At 41.4% G+C, this 20,200-nt stretch overlaps 1 protein-coding gene across 1 annotated transcript; it reads right to left on the bottom strand.

The window, feature by feature from the left end:
• Nucleotides 1-423: 423 nt before the first annotated feature.
• LOC149452282 (olfactory receptor 2AP1-like) lies at nt 424-5,512 on the bottom strand. The gene is made up of 4 exons (XM_089689552.1): nt 5,504-5,512; nt 4,501-5,406; nt 2,613-2,664; nt 424-554 (listed from the first exon to the last, which is right to left on the bottom strand). The coding sequence occupies exons 1-4, from the start codon at nt 5,510-5,512 to the stop codon at nt 424-426; spliced, it is 1,098 nt and encodes a 365-aa protein (XP_089545678.1).
• Nucleotides 5,513-20,200: the final 14,688 nt, after the last annotated feature.

The following is a 20,200-nucleotide window of genomic DNA, read 5'->3' as shown; positions in this document are numbered from 1 at the left end:
AAGTTAAGCCCTGGGTACTTTAGAGAAGTGCCTGAATCCAGACAGTAAGGAGATTTCACAAAACCTCTTCAGAACTAACAGAAAATCACATTTAGGGAAAAAAGGGTGACTTGCAGGCTGAATCTTGATAGCTGCCTTTAGGAACTGAACTTCTAAAGGATCCCTGGATCAGGAATAATTTTTTCAAGCCAATAATTCCGAAGTATGCACCTTTAGAGTGTTATAGCTTAATCCCTTGTGAAGACCTTCCTGGAGAAAGATTAGGACATCCATCACAGATGGAAAATGAAAGCAAAAGTGGTTCTGGGTAGCGAAGGTCTCAAATCTTTGCCATTTGCTTTGTAATAACCTTCCTGGCCAAAAGAAGGACGGGTACCACAGATTCAGAGAGGTTCAAATCTTAAATTTTGCTCTTCTCAAACTCTACACAAGGCCATTCAGTCCAGGTTTGGATGAATTTTCCTGTTCTGTAACAGCAGGTTGTGAGGCTGAGAATGTCTTACTGGGGGATGCATTGCAAGGTGACACAAGAGGAAGAATCATGGCCGCCTCAGCTGGAATGGAGCAATTATTAAGAGCAATTATTATCACCAACATGTTATACCCTGTCATTTCCTGGATGATGTGGAAGGAGCAGTTGGCATGGCTACACATTATAAAGGACAACCTTCTTTGTAAAGCCTCTATTTAAATTTTTTGAGTGCCCAGTTTGCATTTGATTTTAACATTAAAGCTTTTAACTCTACTGCACTTATTATGCACTCTTCTTGTTTGTTTCTGTGTCATTTGTTGATTTTTTCAATAGATTTTTCGAATGCAAAGAGCAGCACCAAATACAGCAAGAGGTGTTTAATTACTCTTGATTCCAATGCCTGGAGGATTTGTGGTTTAATTCAATGTATGGACATGAACTGTTTCTTCTGATGGACTTGATTTAATATATGTTCCACAAGATCTTTCATTTACGCTTCTATAGTCACAAGTATTTTGAGTGTGCTTAAAAAAAAAAATGTTGCCTTTTAGACTTAGCCTGTTCTTGTTAGGCCTGAGCACTGAAGGAATCTAGAATATTCCTTTCCTGGACAGGGACAGTACGACCAAGAATCCTTGAACTGATCAAACTTTCTTCAGCCTGCATGAAAGGAGGTAGGAGCTCTGAACCATCTTGGAGGCTGCTCACCATCAACTAAGGGGTCCTGCTGGAGTCCTGTAAGAATTTATTAAAGTTTTGAAAGGGTGGGAGCTCCACACCAGCTTGTACAGTCCTTTTAAAGATTTTGTTTTGCAACAACATCACATTTTGGGCTTAGGCTATTTTTAAGCCCCGATAAGGGAAGAGTACTGAGACACAAAAAGCTTTCGCTGTTGCAAAATACAATTTTTCAAATGACTATACAAGCTGGTATAGCGTTACCATCCTTTCAAAACTCAAGGAAGAAGGCTAGACTTCCCTCCAGTCACCTGGTGAAGAGCATCCTCCAAAGCCCTATCAAAGAGTGTTTTCCCCTGAAAACCGGATGGAACAAAACTCTTGTTTGGAGGACAAATCAACTGATCAATGCCTGTTTGACTGTGATGTAATAAGCCATGATCCTAGCAGTTAACTAGCTTCACTGCCGCCTCAGCTATGAACTAGACATGTAATTTATTTAATTCCAAATCAAAATTTGTATCTGAATTTCTGAATCACAATAGTAACTAATTTCAGTGAATCCAAAATAAATACAATTCTGATAATTATTTTCATTATAAAGTTTGAAAATTAATTTCAATTTGAAATGGAAATTTATTGCAATAAATACAGTAAGGTATAAAAGTGAAATAAGAAGATGATTCCTATTAAGTTGCTTTTATAGAATTGAGCAAAATAGAATAGCAATTGAAGGTCTGCAGGCAGATACTGCCATAGAGAACATCCTCTTGAGATCCGAGTCTGCCTATCCCTTCTTAAAGGAAGGTTGATGACCATAAAAGATACCATTTACCAACTCTATTCTAAGTGCTGCCTTTCTATCTGGCTTAGCACATACTTCCTCCCTAAGCTCTATAATTTTGGGAAGTTTTTTCTTTTTAAATGTGGGTAATACTTCCTGTGTTCCTGTGGCAATAGAGAATCTTCTTCCCAATTGGTAGCTTGTTTCATTGCTGACACTACAGGGAAAAATCAAAATAAGCTTCCATTTCTTCCTAAACCCGGATCATCACTAAGGGCACTGGGCTCTGGGGAACTATCTCCCCAAACACCTAACTGTGGTCATGGACTCTTCCATCATGAAGACAAAGAATTTGTCTATTTTAAATGGCATAGGCTATGCTCCATAGGCCCAACAGGCTCCCTCACTCAGCCTCTTGGAAGTGAAATCCCTGCAATGGGTGGACAAAATTCCTTGTGGATGGTGGAATGATTGACTCAAAAGGGAAGGTGAACCATGCTGCTTCCAATGCTGCCTTGATCTAGCATTCTAGAATGAGGAGAGTGATGTTCACTAGAGGATGAGATTACACTTTTAGCGCCATTGTGAATGAATCTTCTTCCCCTTCAACAATGGAGGGAAACCGTCTCTACCTACCTCATCATAGTTACATAACCAGATGACAAGGTAGTCCCCTACCTTCAGTAGATTTCACTGTCTCATCCTCAGCAACAGGCAAGATCATCCTGGGCTGCAATAATAAAACACAAGCAAAGGAGTAAAAAAAAACCAGAAGAGAAAATCGACGCATAAAACCACCTTCCTTACTCACCAGCAGAACCAAGTTATCAAACAGCAGCAGGACAGGAAGACAGTATAAACAGCTATGACAGCTGTTAAATGCAGCACCATTAGCTCCCATCAATTGGAAGCCACACATCCACTGCCAGCAAATGGGAAATGGGGATGGGTGCTGATGTCAGTACACGTGCAGACCCAGTCCACAGCTGAGGCGCACCCACCCCTATACTATACCGTACACCCATCCACAGTGGTCTGTGACAGCAGTGCATGCGCCATCACAGGTGCCAACCAGGAAGTACCCAGATACGGAATGCATGCCAGTATAGCTAAAAAGAACAGAAGGAATGAGACATAAAAACCAAGGATGGGCACAATACATAATGTAGTGCCTAAGCCATATGCAACTTATGCAAGAGGCTAATTTCCAGCACCAGGAGTGCTCACCTTCAGTAGGATTTATGTCCAACCAAAGGCCTTCCACCAAACTCAGTCAGGAAGAGGGGACAAGACAGATATTTCACAGGATGTCTGAAGCAAGAACAGAAAAAGAACACCTTCTAGGTACTACCGTTCTTTTATTAAGAGCTCTTAAGGTATGTCCTAATAAGGTTGAGGGGTGGAGCGAACCCATTGTGGGCTGGCATGATGCAAGCTTCCTGTACTGGACATGATGCAGGGTCAAGAAAGTTATTTATTGCTAACTGCCATTTGCTGATAATCACCTATATCAGGGGTGGCCAACCTGTGGCTCTCCAGCTGCTGCAGGACTACAAGTTCCATCATGCCTCTGCAAGTCAGTAACTTCCCATCTTTGCAATGCCTCATGGGAAATGTAGTTCCACAACAGCTGGAGAGCCACAGGTTAGCCACCCCTGACCTATATGATCTGATTAATGAGGGAGCTGATCAAATCCCAAGAATTGGCTATGGCAATTCTAAGACATCCCATTGGTTTATCAGGCCACAAAATAAATGTATTTACTTTCATATCTGATAAACATACAGAAGGGATCCCCTAAATTAAATGGGACTTTTAAGGCATGAATACACAAGCTAAAAATATATTAAATCTTTATTTTCCATCACATTTTCACACATATAAAAGATATAGCATGACAAACTATTTTCCAAAAGATTATAATATAACATCACCATCAAAAGATATTATTTAGTTACAGAGATAGTCTTATAACAATCCGATGCATTTTGGAGTAATTATACTCCTTCCTGAGGAAAAAGACTCTGCACAGAAGTGATGTGGTCTGTGAGACTGAAAATACATTTGTTTAAAACACACAATATATGTCCATAAAGAATGTTTACATAGTTCCAAGTATATGAATATACTCACAACATAGAAGAATAAAAAGACAAATGGATAAATCTTCAACCGAACTTAAAAGCAAGGCTCTAACTTGCCGCCACCTCCCAACCAGAGCGCCAGCGGGCCTTGGATACCTTGGACCCTCCCAATAAGTATATGTATCTTAGATTGTGGTACTACGTTTTTTCATATAGATTCTTATACCCAATAGGAAGTTTTCCATTTTTGGGAATTGGAACCTTGCACTTATGCTTTTTTCTCTTTTGTTGGTCTAACTATACATATACTTATTGGTTTTCCCATTAATATTACTCTTAAAGGTCCAATGCAGCTTTGACCAGATGTACATTTACTGCTATTTTTACATCATTGCTCCTTAAAGAATATATGAAAGAGTCATGTAAACTTTGAATGTACCTTTACGGGTTACAGAATAAACATATTTAATACTTTTTTTACTGCTGTCTTCACATCACTGTTCCTCAAAGTATAAATGAAGGGGTTTAGGAGTGGCGTAAGAACTGTGTATATAAGAGCAAAAAATTTGTCATTTTTCCCACCGGTAGGTATGATGTACACAACAAGAGCCGATCCAAAAAAGAGACTGGTCACAATAAGATGAGAGGAACAAGTAGAGAAGGTTTTTTGTTTGCCTTCAGTTCCCTTGATTTTTAGGATGGTGTTAATAATATGAACATATAAAGCTATGATAATGATGGATGGGAAAATGATGGCAAAAGTGCCTGCTAATATTGTGGCTAATTTGCTTATGCAAGGATCAGAGCAAGACAACATCTGAAGTGGAGCCAAATCACAGATGAAATGATTGATCTGATTTGGTCCACAGAACTCCAATTGGGCCATGAAACCAGTGGTCACAGAAGAAGCTGCCAATCCAGCAACCCATGGTGCCACAGCTAACAGAGCATATATTTCCTTTCTCATAATAGCAGAATAGTGTAAAGGATTGTTAATAGCCAAGTCCCTATCAAAGGCAATAACCATTAACAAATAGCATTCTGTTTCACCCAAACCATTAAAAACAAACAACTGTGTAAAACATTCAATGAAAGATATCCTCTTATCTCCTGAAATCAAATTATCCAGAAGCTTAGGTATAGTCACTGTCACAAACATAATTTCAAGAGCAGCAAATGTACTCATGAAAAAATACATTGGAGTTTGAAGCAAGGGTTCAATCCTAACTAAGATGACGATGGTGATATTTCCTGTAACACAGACAGTGTATGCTATTAAAACAAAGAGGAAGAGTAATATCTGGAGATCCTTTAGGTCCGAGAATGCAATTAATATAAATTCTTGAACCATAGTTTTATTGAGCTCTTGTTTTATGGAGTGGAATCCCTGTAGAAAAATATAGAGAACTGTCATGAAAGGAGCTTTGCAAATTGATTAGAAATTTCAGATTTGTTTGAATTTATTAGAGAATGAAAGTCATTACCATCTTCATCATAATATCATGCATTCAAGAAACATATATTCTGGAAGCTCAAAATTCTAGATTCCTCAGCAGGAAAATGTGTACCGCTATACCATCCTTTCCTAGAGTTTCCTTAAGCAGAAAATCTAAAAATTGGAAGCAAATTTGAAATATTTGAAACATACCATGTACTCACATGGGTGGACCATTACAAACCCTTGGGTTACAATTACTATGTTATGTAATGCATGTAACACAATGTACAGTGTATACTTACTAGAAATTTATGAACCATTATTCAAGTAGAATGCAGATGTGTCATACAACTACATGCATTGGCAGTTAAATAACTGAAATAGTATGCACTCAGGCAGATTAATTTTTTAAAACATTTTTCAAATGTGTTTGCATATATGTATATATGTTATATATAAACAAACTGTATGTTTTATATATATAAATAAATGTTGAAGAGCCTTGGAGACTACATACCCAGGAGTCTGATATTTATTTTTAAAATATTTTTAGCTCAAAATGCTTCATTGGAGAAATATGACTATAATTGCAGTATTATGCAATGCATTTTTGGGTTCATAACTAAATAATAAAACCGGTAATTCATTTATTTAAAGCTGTGGATTTTATTTTGGTTGGAGAGTCAAATTTAAGCAAAGAAAAATAAGTACAGTTAAAAATATTTAACATTTCTGCTTACCCTCCTCCCCATAGAGATTCAACCCAGGATCCTAGTCTCCGGTCCTCAACATTCTCCAATGTCTCTCCTCCCCCTTTCTTTCTTTTTCCCCTCTATTCTGGATGACTTTTTATTTCTTTGGCCTTTTTTCCAAAGCAGACCAAGCTTATGGCCTGGATATGATAACAAATTTTGGCCAGTCTTTTTGTTAGTCACCTTTTACTTTTCTTCACACAGTTATGGATCACTCTGACAGTATTAGCTTAAAGTCATACATTTAGTGACTGATATGTTTGCGTGCAATGACCAGGTGGGAAGCGATTAAACGGCCGGGTGGGACAAGTGCCATTTTCAGTGAACGTACTCGTACATACCTCAGAATGTGGGTGTGTGCCCTACTGTGTGGCCACACAGCAGCGCACTCCTAGGGTGCCTTGGTCCCTTGGACACAGCACATCCCCAGTCTGCAGATGGGCTATTATTGGCCCATCTGATCACATGATGGCTGTGTCCAATCATAGCCATTATGTTATGTAAACACTGCAGGCTGTTATCCTGATTTGCTGTTTCTCCTCACACAGAGCCAGCGTGAGGAGAGCCGATCTGTGCCTGCCAGATGGGTATCAATAAGTTATACAGCATTTTTGCTGATTTTAACATAATGATCGCCCAGTCAGTGTCCCATCAACATCTGTCACAGTGTCCCATCAACATCTGTCACAGTGTCCCAGTGGACCATCCACATCCGTCGGTGTCCCAGTGGACCATCCACATCCGTCGGTGTCCCAGTGGACCATCCACATCCGTCGGTGTCCCAGTGGACCATCCACATCCGTCGGTGTCCCAGTGGACCATCCACATCCGTCGGTGTCCCAGTGGACCATCCACATCCGCCGGTGTCCCAGTGGACCATCCACATCCGCCGGTGTCCCAGTGGACCATCCACATCTGCCAGTGGACCATCCACATCCGCCATAGTGTCCTAGAGCACAATCAACATCTGTTATGGTGTCCCAGTGCACCAACATTTGTCATAATATCATTAGTGCAGCATCAACATTTATCATAATATCAGAAGTGCAGCAATAAACATCCAAACACCATGTCTAAAAAATACACCACTGAGGAGGCGTTCCACCCACTGAGTATGGTGGACAAGAGTAGCTGACTCAAACTTAGAATATGAGCCAGTTGAAAGCCATAGATCAGTATTGGATTCTGAGGAGGAGAAAGAGATTCAGGTGATCTGAGGAGGAGTAGGCATCCATCAATAGCACTCTAAATCCTGGTGCAATGGTAAGCACAGGCAGCACAGCACTCCCTGTAGCCCGATACTACAGTAGTAGGGGAGTGTCCCTTCTACAACAATGAGGTAGAGCCCATACTAACCTCCCAGACTTGTTTTTAAATCCAATATGACTGCCCGCTAATTCGGCAGAACCTGCAATCTTTTACAGTGCAGCCTGGCCCTCAGATAGCAACAGAAAATGTTACCCCAATTTATTTATTTATGATGATTTGCTGAATTACATTAGCAGTGTAATGCCAACTAATACATTACCAAAAATCCCAATTCATCTTATGCCTGCCCATTTGTGAGGAAAGCTGTCACTGTAGAGCAATTAAAATTTTCCTTGCACTAAAATTGAATATGGGACTGACAAAAAAAAGCCCATACCTACTAGTTCACTCAACCCATACATCACATGCCAGTCTATTCTTCTTGTATGCCAAGAACATGCTATGAGATAAGGTTTTTACACTTCAATGATAATACCCAGTGCCCTCAAAACTCGGCCACTCATTTTTTTTTCCTGCAAGTTTTCAAAAATGTTTACTCCCTCGTTAACCGGAAGGCTGAGCATTAAACAGTACATCTCCAATAAATGGGCCAAATATGGGGTAAAGTTGTACAAGGTATTTGACGGCCACAGGATATACATATAACTTCAAAATATATGAGGGAAAGGACAGTCAGCTAGACCCCCCTAAATGCCCTACCTATATGGGGACTAGTGGCAAAATTATTTGGCAACTTATAGAACAGCTATTCGAGAAGAGTTAGCATCTGTACGTCAATGATTTCTACACATCGATAATTTCTACAGTAGTCTCCCACTATTCTGCCATCTCTATCTCAACCAAACTGTGGATTGTGGGATAGCGAGGGCGAACAACAAACATTAGTCACCACAAAACATAAAAGGGGAGTCAGCCAGTATGTTAAATGAAGAGATACTTGCCCTAAGGTGGAGAGGTAAAAGAGATGTCTATATCCTTTCTGTAATCCACGATGACACCTTGGTGGGATTTCAAACAAGGCGAGGTCCCATCCCAAAAACCCAAGTGCATACATGAGTTCATGGGGGGTGGATATGAATGACCAAATGTCACAGCCCTACTTAGCCACCAGGAGATTAGTCTAGTGGGATAAAAAGGTATCCATCTACTTATTTCAGTTAGTCTTGTACAAGTCTTATGTCATCTTTTGTAAGTACACAAAAATCAATATCCTACCTGATCAATACCAAGAGGTCATTGTTACAGCCCTTCTCTATCCAGATGGCCATGGCCCTGAACAAATTTGTTCTGATTCAGTGACCCCACTTCAGGAAAGGCATATCCCTGATAACCTCCCTCTTACTCAAGCAGACCGCAAACCCCTGAGAAAATGTTGTGTATGTTCCAGGAACAGAATTCGGCCATGACATCCAATACTACTGTCCCCAATGTTCCTCCCAGCTGGGCCTCTGTTTCGGAGAGTGCTTCCAGATCTATGATACATCACTACACTATTAGTGATCCACAAGTGAAGATAAGTTTCTACTGTTCACTATCTGCTATTTCCCTGTATGACCATGCCTTTGCCTACCATCTGAACTGACCCTGGATTGTTTATCCGCAATACCTCTGCCTGCCGTCTGAACTGACTCCGGACTGTTTATCAATGATGCCTCTGCCTGCTGAGGCAAACAAACTCACAGGACGCACGACTCCCAAAAATGGTTTCCTTTTTGTGTTGTATGTCCCGCAATTTTGTGCAATCAGAGCGTGTTTGTCATGCGCAAAAATGTGCTGCAATCACGGCAAAAACACCTCACATTTTCAGGTTCCATTGAAATGAATAGCACCTCCAAATTAGGTCTCTCATTTTTAAATTGTCACACCATGTTTTCAAATCGCAGGCAGAATCGCGGCAATTCCACCCGCGATTTGAAATTCCCTAATGTGAATGGAGGCTTAAAGATTTTATATGGTGGAGAAAAAATTATGTATGAAAACATTGCAGTATAAAACTGAGGTGGGCGGTAGAGTTACCCCAATTTGTAAGGAAGTGGCAAAATTGGAGAGATTTGCCCTCTGTAAACAAAAATGTATTTTAGGATTTTAGAAATGCTATTACGTTTTATTACAATTTACAAATGAGTTATTCAATGAGCTCCCAGGAGAAGATAAAATCTATGCAATATTATAAGATCCTAGTGGTAGAGGATGTGGTGCTGTATACAGAGAGCAATAGTCACAGGCAGTATCGAAGAGGATGATGAAAAGTTCTGAGAATATGAATGATGCTACAGGATCAGGAAATAAAGTAAAAAAAAATTTGGACTAGAGTGGTGGAATAGGTGAAAATGTGTAAAGTTTTAATTATGTAAACTTGAGTTTAGTATTTTTGTTTTGTAGATGTGGTTTGTTTTGTATTTTGATATTTTTCTATGTTATATGGTTTTCAAAGAACAAAATTTGGATTAAGAAATGCACATGGCGGGGGCACATGCACGGAGGCTGAAGATGGCGGTCACACATTGATCCCGCTCCGCATCTCCGCTCTCTCTTCCAGCTCCCCCAGAGCTCACATTAGCTAATTGCAGCAGAGGAGCACAGGTTCTTGACTCTGCATCAATTGCGGATCCCCATGGGCAAAATCAGGCATCAGTAGTACTCTCCACCACCCACCGGGCAGTTGCGGCCTACACATATGGATAAATATGTGTCACGGGCCGCATCCCCAGCCTCGAGTGATCACACAATCCTGACAGCAGAACCAGTTGATCCGTCAGGTCGTGAGGCGGAGGTAACACACCATTCTATTTTATCTCTTCTTTTTCCTATCCCCTACCTTACAGCAGACATTCTGCATGATAAGTTGAATGGCCTTTTGCAGAGTCTGTCTCATACTATGTCTGTGCCAGTGGGGAAAATAGCACAGGAACTTAGAGGGAAGATAGCATTGCTGGAAGAATGTACAGACCACCTAGAAACTAAATTTGAAGATCTGCTGCAGTATGTACATGTAATGGAGGAAGATAATCATGCTTCGAAACAGATGTCTCAGCTAACATCCCTACAGGAAGATTTGGAGAAGAGGGAGCAGAGACAGAATCTCCAAATACGCGGCGTTCCTGAATCTGTAAGAAACGCTGATCTGCAAGATTATCTGTGGGGACTGTTTACTGCATTGGCCTCGGCAGTTCTGGACATTGATTGGCAAATGACTAGGGCCCACTGCACTCTTGCCCCGAAACCACGATTGGGCGCCAGACCAAGAGACATCATTGTCTGGTTTCATTACTATCACAGCAAAGAGTCTTTGCTGAATTTCATACATAACATCACCTCGGTTGACTTTAGAGGGGACAAAATTCAAATCTGTAGTGATCTGTCCCCCATCACATTGTCTAAGAGATGTACACTTCGCCCACTTACTCTCCACCCCCAGAAGCACCGCATTATATACAGATACGGCTATCTGTTCAGGTTGACCATAACCAAGGATGGCACTCAACACACAATCAGAAATCTTCAAGAAGGAGAAGCGTTTCTGCGTAACCTAGGCCTACCTCCTCTCCCGTATGAAGCCTTAGCACTACCCGTACCCAAGCCAAGAGCTGTCAACACTCCTAACAAGTTGTGGACACCAGCAAAATCCAGTAACAAGATGCGCCTCCCGATTCCCCAACGCTCTCCTGCTTCCCAGTTATCTTCTGACTACCTGATGATGTCACGCAAACTGCAGCTGATGCCACTTAAGACTTAACGTCTATTGATATGTCTTGCCCGACAATTCTGATATCCCCTTATGGATAAATAAGACACCCTATTGGGATCTTCTCAGATGATGTCCTGTCATTTGCAGTTTACTTTGGAAGGGAGAAGTGAAGACACCGCCTGACTTTCACCCTCCTTATGTCGTCCCCAAACATCTACAGCTATTGCTGCAGATGCCTGGGTGGCCTTGGTTGCTCAGGCCTCCTCCATATTTTGGTTTCATATTATGTCTGCAAATTTTTTTGGATCTGTTTGTTCTGTGTCTGCTAGTTTTTTTGTGATTCACTGGATGCGTCTTTCTTAGTCAATGGTTGTTGTGTTATTCTTTGTTAGAACAGCATGGTCTATTTGTCATATTGTCCTGCATACAACTGCTTCATATTCAGACTACACCAACATGTCTTTACGACTATACTCTTGTAATATTAAAGGTTTAAATTCAATGAGGAAGAGGTCGATAGCTCTTAGGGAACTCTGTAAATCTAAAGCTGATATTATCCTTATCCGGGAAACACATTTCAAAAAGGAAAGCTCATTTAACTTTGCCCTCAGCTATTTTCTTATAGCATACTCCACTATGGATGGTACGGGTAAAGCAGGTGTCGCTATTCTCAACAAGAAAGGTTGTCCTATCCGGGTGGTCTTCTCGGTACTAGACATACAGGGCAGATTTATATTACTGCAATGTCAATATGATGATGTCTATATTACAATCATCAATGTGTATGCTCCTAATACTAATCAATTGGTGTTCTTTAGAGATGCTATCTCCCCACTTTTAGCTTCTTCACACCCCTTTACGATTATTGGAGGAGACTTTAATTTATCCATATCAGCTGCACGTGATGGGAGATCCCTTTGGAGTCAACTGCCCTCAAAACATGTTTTCATGTCTATATCCTTCTGTCAATGGATTAGAGGACATAAGCTGTTTGATATTTGGAGAATACACCTGAATGCTAAACAGTTTTCATTCTTCTAACTGTTGCACCACGTCTACACCAGACTAGATAATTTTTTGCTATCAACTCCCCTACAGACAGTAAGCTCCAATATTATCCTCAGCTCTTGGTCAGATCATTCTTTTTTGGCTTTAGACCTATTTCTGGTTCGATCAACTTCATGCACATGCCATTGGCACCTAAATGACACACTTCTATGTCAAGCAGATGTCAACACTTCTATTTCGAAAGTGTTGCGTACATTTTTTGAAAGTAATATAGGATCTGTGTCAGAGTCCTCAACTCTGTGGGAAGCCCACCAAGCCGTTTATTAGGGGTCGCTTTATAATGGAAAGCTCACTTCTTAAGAAGTCCCCAGCTTCACCAGAAAACTGACTTTATGAACCAATTATCCCAAGCAGAACAAAAACTTATCGATTTGCCCTCTTCGCCTAAATTTCTCTTAGTGGTACAACATAAAGATCAACTTAAGGCACTTGAGGCTAGTTCTATTGTGAAAAAACTGCTATGGATGAAACAGAAGTTTTATCAATACGCTAATAAACCTCATAGGATGTTGGTTAATAAACTGAAAACGCATTTGACTACTTCCGCTCCTGAATTTTTGTTTCAAGCAGATGGCACCCCTACCTGTTGCCCCCAACAGATAGCCCAAGTGTTCGGAGATTTCTATCGTAAGCTTTACAACTGTTTATCACCAGACATACACCCCTCTTTCCATAGAGATTCCTTTGATGCTTTTTTTTCAGCCCTTCATCTCCCCAAATTGAAAAGGGAAGATAGATTAACTTTGAACGCACCTATTACTATGGAGGAACAGTGTGCATTTGTTAAGGAACTACCATCACACAAAGCACCGGGCCCAGAAAGGTTTTCCTACACATATTATAAGCAATTTATCGCAGATGTAGGCCTTGCCCTATTGGAATTTTACTTCTCCCTGCTGAACGGAGAAAAACCTCATTTGCAATTTCAACATTCTCATATAACAGTCATTCCCAAACCAGACAAAAACCTCCCCAGCTAACTACAGGCTCATAGCATTATTAAACACGGACTATAAAATTTTTACGAAACTCTTAGCAAATCGTTTGGCTCCTTTGCTTCCCAAAATCATACATAATGATCAGCTGGGATTTATCTTGGCGAGACAGGCAGGGGACAACACTAGGCGTACGATCAATTTAGTTGACGTACTCCATGGCTCACATACATCGGCTCTATTGCTAAGTTTAGATGCTCAGAAGGCATTTGACCGGTTGGGATGGCCCTACATGTTTGAATTACTGTGACATGTGGGAATACAAGGGCCTTTTTTAAAGCTATTACGGCACTGTATTCACAGCCTACCGCACAGTTTAAGCTCCCCTATGCCACATCCGATACTTTTCCCATGCTCAACGGAACTAGACAGGGATGCCCTCTGTCCCCGCTCCTATTTGTGTTGTGTCTTGAACCACTAGCAGTAGCGATCAGAGCACATCCTGACATCTTGGGTAGTGTAAATGTATTAAAGATGTAAATTTTCCCAAAGCTACTTTACCTTTTTGAGACTCTACCAATCGCAATTCCACAAGCTCAACTGCAAACTCTACAACAAACATTTCTTAGATTTATTTGGCATGCCAAAAAGCCCCGAATAGCGAGAACGGTTCTTTTGCAATCTAAAAATAATGGAGGCTTAGGGATTCCAGATATTACCAAATACTATTTAGCTACTCATTTGAGACAAACGCTATCATGGTTCACCCTAAAAACCTCAGAACAGATGGGCAGAGATTGAATTAGGCTGTATTTATCCGATCCACACATGTTCATTGTTATGCCCTTTTCATTATTTATTATCCCTGTCCTCTCCCCTCCCTTTGCTTGAATCTGACATTTACCCTCAAAATGTGGTCAACCTGTGTGAAATCTCAATAGTTATTGTCCTTGTGCTCTCCATTGTTAAATGTTTTGTATAATCCTGAGCTCCCAGATAGTCTGTCTTACCCACAGATGGGATATTTCAACTCTGTCATCTGATCAATCCGGTCTCACACAGGATTCGGTCATTTGAGGAGATTAGGGCATGGAAATTGACAATACCTGTATCAGCCAAATATACCTATTTACAGTTCTGTCATTTCTTTAATTATTTGAATTCCTCTTTAACACTAGATGACCCCACAGATTTCGAGAGGATAGCTGTTAAAGGTCCTTCCCAACACCATCTTATCACCTCTTTATATAAACTACTTTTCAATAAAGGTTTTTTTATTGATAATCTTCACCATTATATGAAGAGATGGGAAGATGAACTCCAATGTTCAATCTCTTTGAAATGTTGGCAGGTGATTTGGGAATCTGTTGCTAAGATTTCTCATTGTGTATAAAGAAAATTTATATAAAATATTGATGCATTGGTACAAGACCCCTGTAGTGCTTCATGCGATCAACCCTAATCTGTCTGACAAGTGCTGGAGGTGCATGGGGGGAGTAGGCACCTTGGCACACATCTTCTGGTTTTGTCCACAGATTGCGGGTTATTGGGCTGTGGTTAAAATGGTCTTAGAGCAAATGCTCAATGTTACCCTACTCTTAAACCCGCTACACTATCTTTTGGGGCTACCCTTTAGGGGTATCTCTAAGCAGTCTAAGAGGTTGGGAATACATATTCTCACAGCTGCTAGATGGGTGATTCTACGATTTTGAAAATCAGTTGATGTTCCCACGCTGAATCATCTCTTAAAAGCAAACTCTGAAATCAGAGAAATGGAACATCTTACAGCTCTAGTGGGTGAATACTCAGGTCACTTCCACTCTATTTGGGAACTATCTCGGCCTTTTGGCTAAGATCAAGTGTAGTTTCGACTCCTTGATTTTCAGCCAGAAGGTGCCTGGGGCACCCGAGGTTCGGCCTTGGGGGGAGCATCCCTTTTCGGAGGGCCCCCCCTTGCTGCTATTGGCCTAAGGCTTAGTCCCCAGGCAACGAGTTGTGATCGCCCCTACCAGTCTGCCTAGGCAGGCTGGTGGTGGGTTGGCGGAAGGCGGACTGCGGTATGGCGACAGGTGCTCCAGATGCACCAAACACCTTGAGGCTGGTTGTGACCGAGCCTAGAAGACAGAATGTCGGATTGTACTTCATTCAGAAGGAGTTGATTGAAGACTGTCTTGGGATGGCGAGAGAATCTATTTTTTGCGTGCAGTGTTTCCCCAGTTCTGGTTTGTATGATGTTACTTTCTGGAAAAGGGAGGACCTGCAGACAGTGTTGCTACGGAAGGGCGAGAAGGAAGGCGAGGACCTACTTGAAGGTATCACATTTATGAGCAGTGAAATGAAGGTACGGGTGCCAGTGACAGTGCACATGTTTAATCCCTTCGTGAGGGATGAGAAGATCCGGGCCTTCCTCATGCGCTACTGTGTGTCTGTATCGGCGAGCGTTAAACAGACCACTGTGCTGGGCACATTTAATGGCCATCAGAAATTCTGGGTGATCTTTAAGCCGGATGTGGGGGGTGCAGGTGGCGTGTACCACCCCCTGCAGACCTTCTCTATAGGCAGTAATAGGGGATACTTGTGGTATCCAGGGCAACCCCGCTTCTGCAGGCAGTGTTTTGCCTTCGGCCATACGAAGGACCAGTGCGAGGCCGGGCTGGTGTGCCGCAACTGTTTTAAACAGGGGCACAGGACATCTGACTGTAAGGAGAGGAGGAAATGCCACATATGTGGCAGTGGCAATCATTTGGCAAGGCAGTGTCCCAAGGTGCCAAATACCACATCAGAGGTGGTTGAGGCAGAGGGCGAAAGAATTGAGCCTGGGACACTGTCCTATGCGGATGTGGCAAAGGGGGCGACCCCTGGACGTAACCAAACCACCGTAGAGGGGACCAAAAGTCTGCCTGAGGAAGAGGTGGGGTGAACTGAGGTTTTCTTACCTACAAAGGGTGAGCCAGGTCCCCCCCTGTGGAGGCCGGAGGTTTAGAGGGGGCTTCTCCTGGGATAGAGGAGAATGTCCCTGAAAGCTTGATGACGGAGGGGGAAGTATTGGAGGATGAGGAGGAGACGGATGAGGAGGCAGATAAGGAGGTTGCCAAGATGGAGGTGGGGCAACTCTCCTTAAAAAGAAAAATGGAGGCCGCGGGGCCTGTTGCTCCTTCACAGGAGATCGGTGTCTTTCCGGATAGCCCGGCCTCAGGGGTGTCAGAGATGGCGATTGAATCTGACTCATCGCAGGCCTATGTGGGCACTGGGCAGGTAGCCTGTCTGCAGGAGGTAATGGGGTATGGGAAGGCGGAGCCTAAGGAGAAGGTCAAAAAAACAGAGGCCGAGAAACCAGACATGTCCGGTGTTAGGTCGGAAGAGGGGCCCAGGACACGAAGCGCAAAAGCGAGAGGTAAAGCAAGCAAGAGATGACAAGAAGTGTGATCCTTTCCATCTATTGCACATAGATGCAATAGATGGAACTACATGCAACTACGGCTATCCTCTTTGAACGTGAGAAGCATAGGATCGATACATAGGAGAGCGGCAATATTTCAGATATTTGCCAAGTATCATACGGATATCCTTTGCTTACAGGACTGCAACATGAAAGAGGAGCCGTCGGTTGCAAAATGGAACTATAGGGAAGCTATATGGTCCTTGGATGGGAAAAAATCTAGTGGTGTAGGGATCCTTTTTAAAAATTCAAAAATAAAAATTTTAAGGAGGGTGGAGGTGGGAAGGTGTTAATTAGTTTTTTGTGAGTATGGGGGTGTTATGTTTAAGATTTATTGTGTGTATGCACCCACTAATAGGAAAGGGAGGGTGGATTTATTTTGTAAGATGAAGCTTTTTTTGGGAGGGAGGGACCCTACTATAATTTTGGGGGATTTTAATTGTATATTACATGCGGGAGATAGGTGTGGAGATGGTGGTGGTTTAGATAAATCAGGGAAGGATTTGGGGGATATTCTAAGAATATTTGGATTGAGGGATGTAGGGGAGGGAGGGGGGTGTACATATTTTTCTGATAGGGGTAACCTGCAATACAGGATTGACTTTTGCTTCTTGTCCAAAAATCTAGGAGTGGGATCCTATGCGATTCAGAGGGAGGCCTTCACGGACCATGGCCGGATTGATTGTGTTGTAAGTATGAAATCAGAGGTAATGTATGGGAAGGGAGTATGGAAGTTGAATATAGAGTTACTGGAGGATGAAAGGATTCAGAATGAATATGTGGTGTTGTTTGAAAAACTGAAAAAAAGGAGGAATGATTTTAAGAATGTGATTGAGTGGTGGGAATGGGTGAAGGTGAGGACGAAAGTATTTTTCATTAAAAAAGGGTGTGAGAAAGCAAAGAAAGAATGAGAAACGTATGAATGGTGGCAGAAAAGATTGCGGTATTTGGAAGAATTGAGAGAATGGGGAGAGAATGTAGGGACTGAATTGGTGGAAGCAAGGGAGAAATTGAGGATGTTTTTGGAACGGAGAGGAAGAGAAATTGTTGCACAAGCAAGAATGGTGTTGAAAGAAAAGGATGAGAAGTGCACAAGTTTTTTCTTTAAAAAAAGTGTATGGTGGGAAAGTGGAGATGTCTGGAGTGTTGGATGAGAATGGGTGTGAGGTGAGAGAGAATGAGAAGATGAGTGGAGAGGTTTAAAAGTTTTATAAGAATTTGTTTACTGAGAAGAAGAGGGATAAAAGAATTGAAAGTGAAGTACTGAATGAGGTGAAGGGATGTTTGGAGATGGAAGATAAGGAATGGTTAGTTGAAGATGTGAGAAAAGAGGAGGTGGAAGAGTGCATGAAAGGTATGAAGAAAGGGAAGACGCCTGGGAGTGATGGGTTGCCTGTTGAATTTTATTGTATGTTTTGGAATGTGATTGGAGAGTGCGTATATGAGGTGGTTGAGAGAGTATTGGTGGAAGGAAGAATGGCGGGATCGATGGCAGAAAGTGTGATTGTATTGTATAAGAAATGGGAAAAAAAAAATTTGAAAAATTGGAGACCGATATCGTTATTGAATGTTGATTCGTTATTGAATGTTGATTATAAAATTGTGGCAAAAATGTTGGCAAATAGGATACGTACGGTTGTGGAGAGATTGGTTGGAGAGGAACAGGTGTGTGCGGTGCCAGAAAGATCGATTGGTGAGAGTTTGGTAAGTTTGAGAGACATATTATGGTTATGTAAGGAGAGAAAGCAAGAGGTTGCTGTGTTAGCAATAGATTTTGAAAAGGCGTATGATAGAGTTTCGCATGATTTTATGTTTAAGGTTTTGGAGAAAATGGGGATGTCTGAGAAATTGGGGATGTCTGAGAAATTGATAGGATGGGTGAAGTCGTTATATAAAGGGATGGTGAGTAAGGTGTTGGTGAATGGATGCTTAAAAAGAGATATGTATTGGATCTGGTGTGAGGCAGGGCTGCCCATTGTCGCCCGTGCTGTTTGTCTGTGTGATAGAGCTGTTAATAAGGATGTTGGTAAAGGATAAGTGTTTGAAAGGGGTGGAGGTGCCTGGAAGTGGTGGGAAGAGTTTGAAGGTGATTGGATATATGGATGATGTGACAGTGGTGTGTAGAAATATGGCAAGTTTGAAGAGAGTGAAATTGTTGATAGGAATTTTTTGTATGGCAAGTGGGTTCAGTGTGAATATTGAGAAAAGTGAGTGTAAATTGTTTGGTGAATGGAGGGAGCGTGAACAATGTGAATGGAAGTTATGTGAAGGGGGAGTAAGGGTTTTGGGTGTTAAGTTTGATAAAGATTTGTATGCAAGAGGTGTTGGTAAGAATGAAGAAAAAAAAATCATTTTTTGGTTTATCAGGACTTTAACGTTAGAAGGAAAAGTGTTAATTGTGCGATCGGTTGTGATGCCTATGTTACTGTTTTTGTATTATGTGTTTCCAGCCCCGGATAGAGTGTTGAAGCAAGTGATAAGAATGTGCTATGTGTTTTTTTGGTCGTCTAAGATGGAGAAATTGCGGAGAGTGAAAGTGATGAAGAATGTGGCGAATGGTGGAAAAGGAATGATGAATATTGAGAGGTTTCTGGTAATAAAGTATGTAAGTATGTGCGTAAGGTTGAGTGGGAAAGAAAATTTGACAGGATGTATGGTAAGGTATGCTGGGGGGGGGAGTGTTGCGGAGATGTAAGTTGTATGAAGTAGATTTGAGGAAGCCAGTATGTTTTAATGTGAAAAGTGAAGTGAAAGTAAAAAAGTGATGAAAGTGTTGGATGAAAGGGAAGAATTGGAAGGGATCAGTGGATTGAATGTAATGCAAAGTGAAAAGGTATGGAAGAAGGTAACATGTAAATGGTTGGATAATAAACAGAAAGATATTGCATGGATGAGTGTGCATGGATGTTTGCCTACGAGAGAGTTTCAGAGAAGAAGGAGATTGGTTGACAGTGAAGTGTTTCCGAGAGAGGGGTGTGGTAGGATTGAAAGAGTGGTGCATGTGTTCTGGGAATGTAGTTTTGCAAGAAAGGTATGGAAGAGAATGGAAAAAATGGTGAAAGGATTGACTGGGATTGTTAGAATGACGTATGAAACAGTTTTGTATGGTTTGAATAATGTAGGGAGGGAGGAGGAAAGAGTGCTATGGATAATTGTGAATTGTGTAAAAGAATGTTTGTGGGATGTGCAAAATATTTTGATTTTCAGGCAAGAAAGAGTGGACGTGAAAGATTGTGTGGCCATGGTCCGTGGAAGGATATACAGTTACGCATACTACGATTTCAAAAAACAAGGAGAAACAGAAGCAAAAGTCATCTGGAAACCTCATGAGTGGAAAAACTGGTGTATATAAGATGCTTTTCTGAAAAATTATTGTACAGTTTGTTATTTTCTTATATAATTACATTTGTTTTTCTGTTTTGAGGGGGAGGGAAATTGTGTAGAATAATGGTGGTGGGAGTGTGTTTGTTTTGATGAGTTGTGTTTTTTTTGCATATGTAATAAGGGGGAGGATGGTATGGGATGGATTATGTAAATTTTGCTTTTTGTAGTATTTATGGGTTTTGGTATATGATTATGTTGTATTACATAT

The sequence above is a fragment of the Staurois parvus genome, unplaced genomic scaffold, assembly GCF_062004578.1.
Source record: "Staurois parvus isolate SC_StPar_1 unplaced genomic scaffold, SC_StPar_1.0 ptg000486l, whole genome shotgun sequence".
NCBI lineage: Eukaryota > Metazoa > Chordata > Amphibia > Anura > Ranidae > Staurois > Staurois parvus.
The sequence above is the reverse complement of the archived record's forward strand: the minus strand, read 5'-3'. Positions and strand labels throughout refer to the sequence as shown.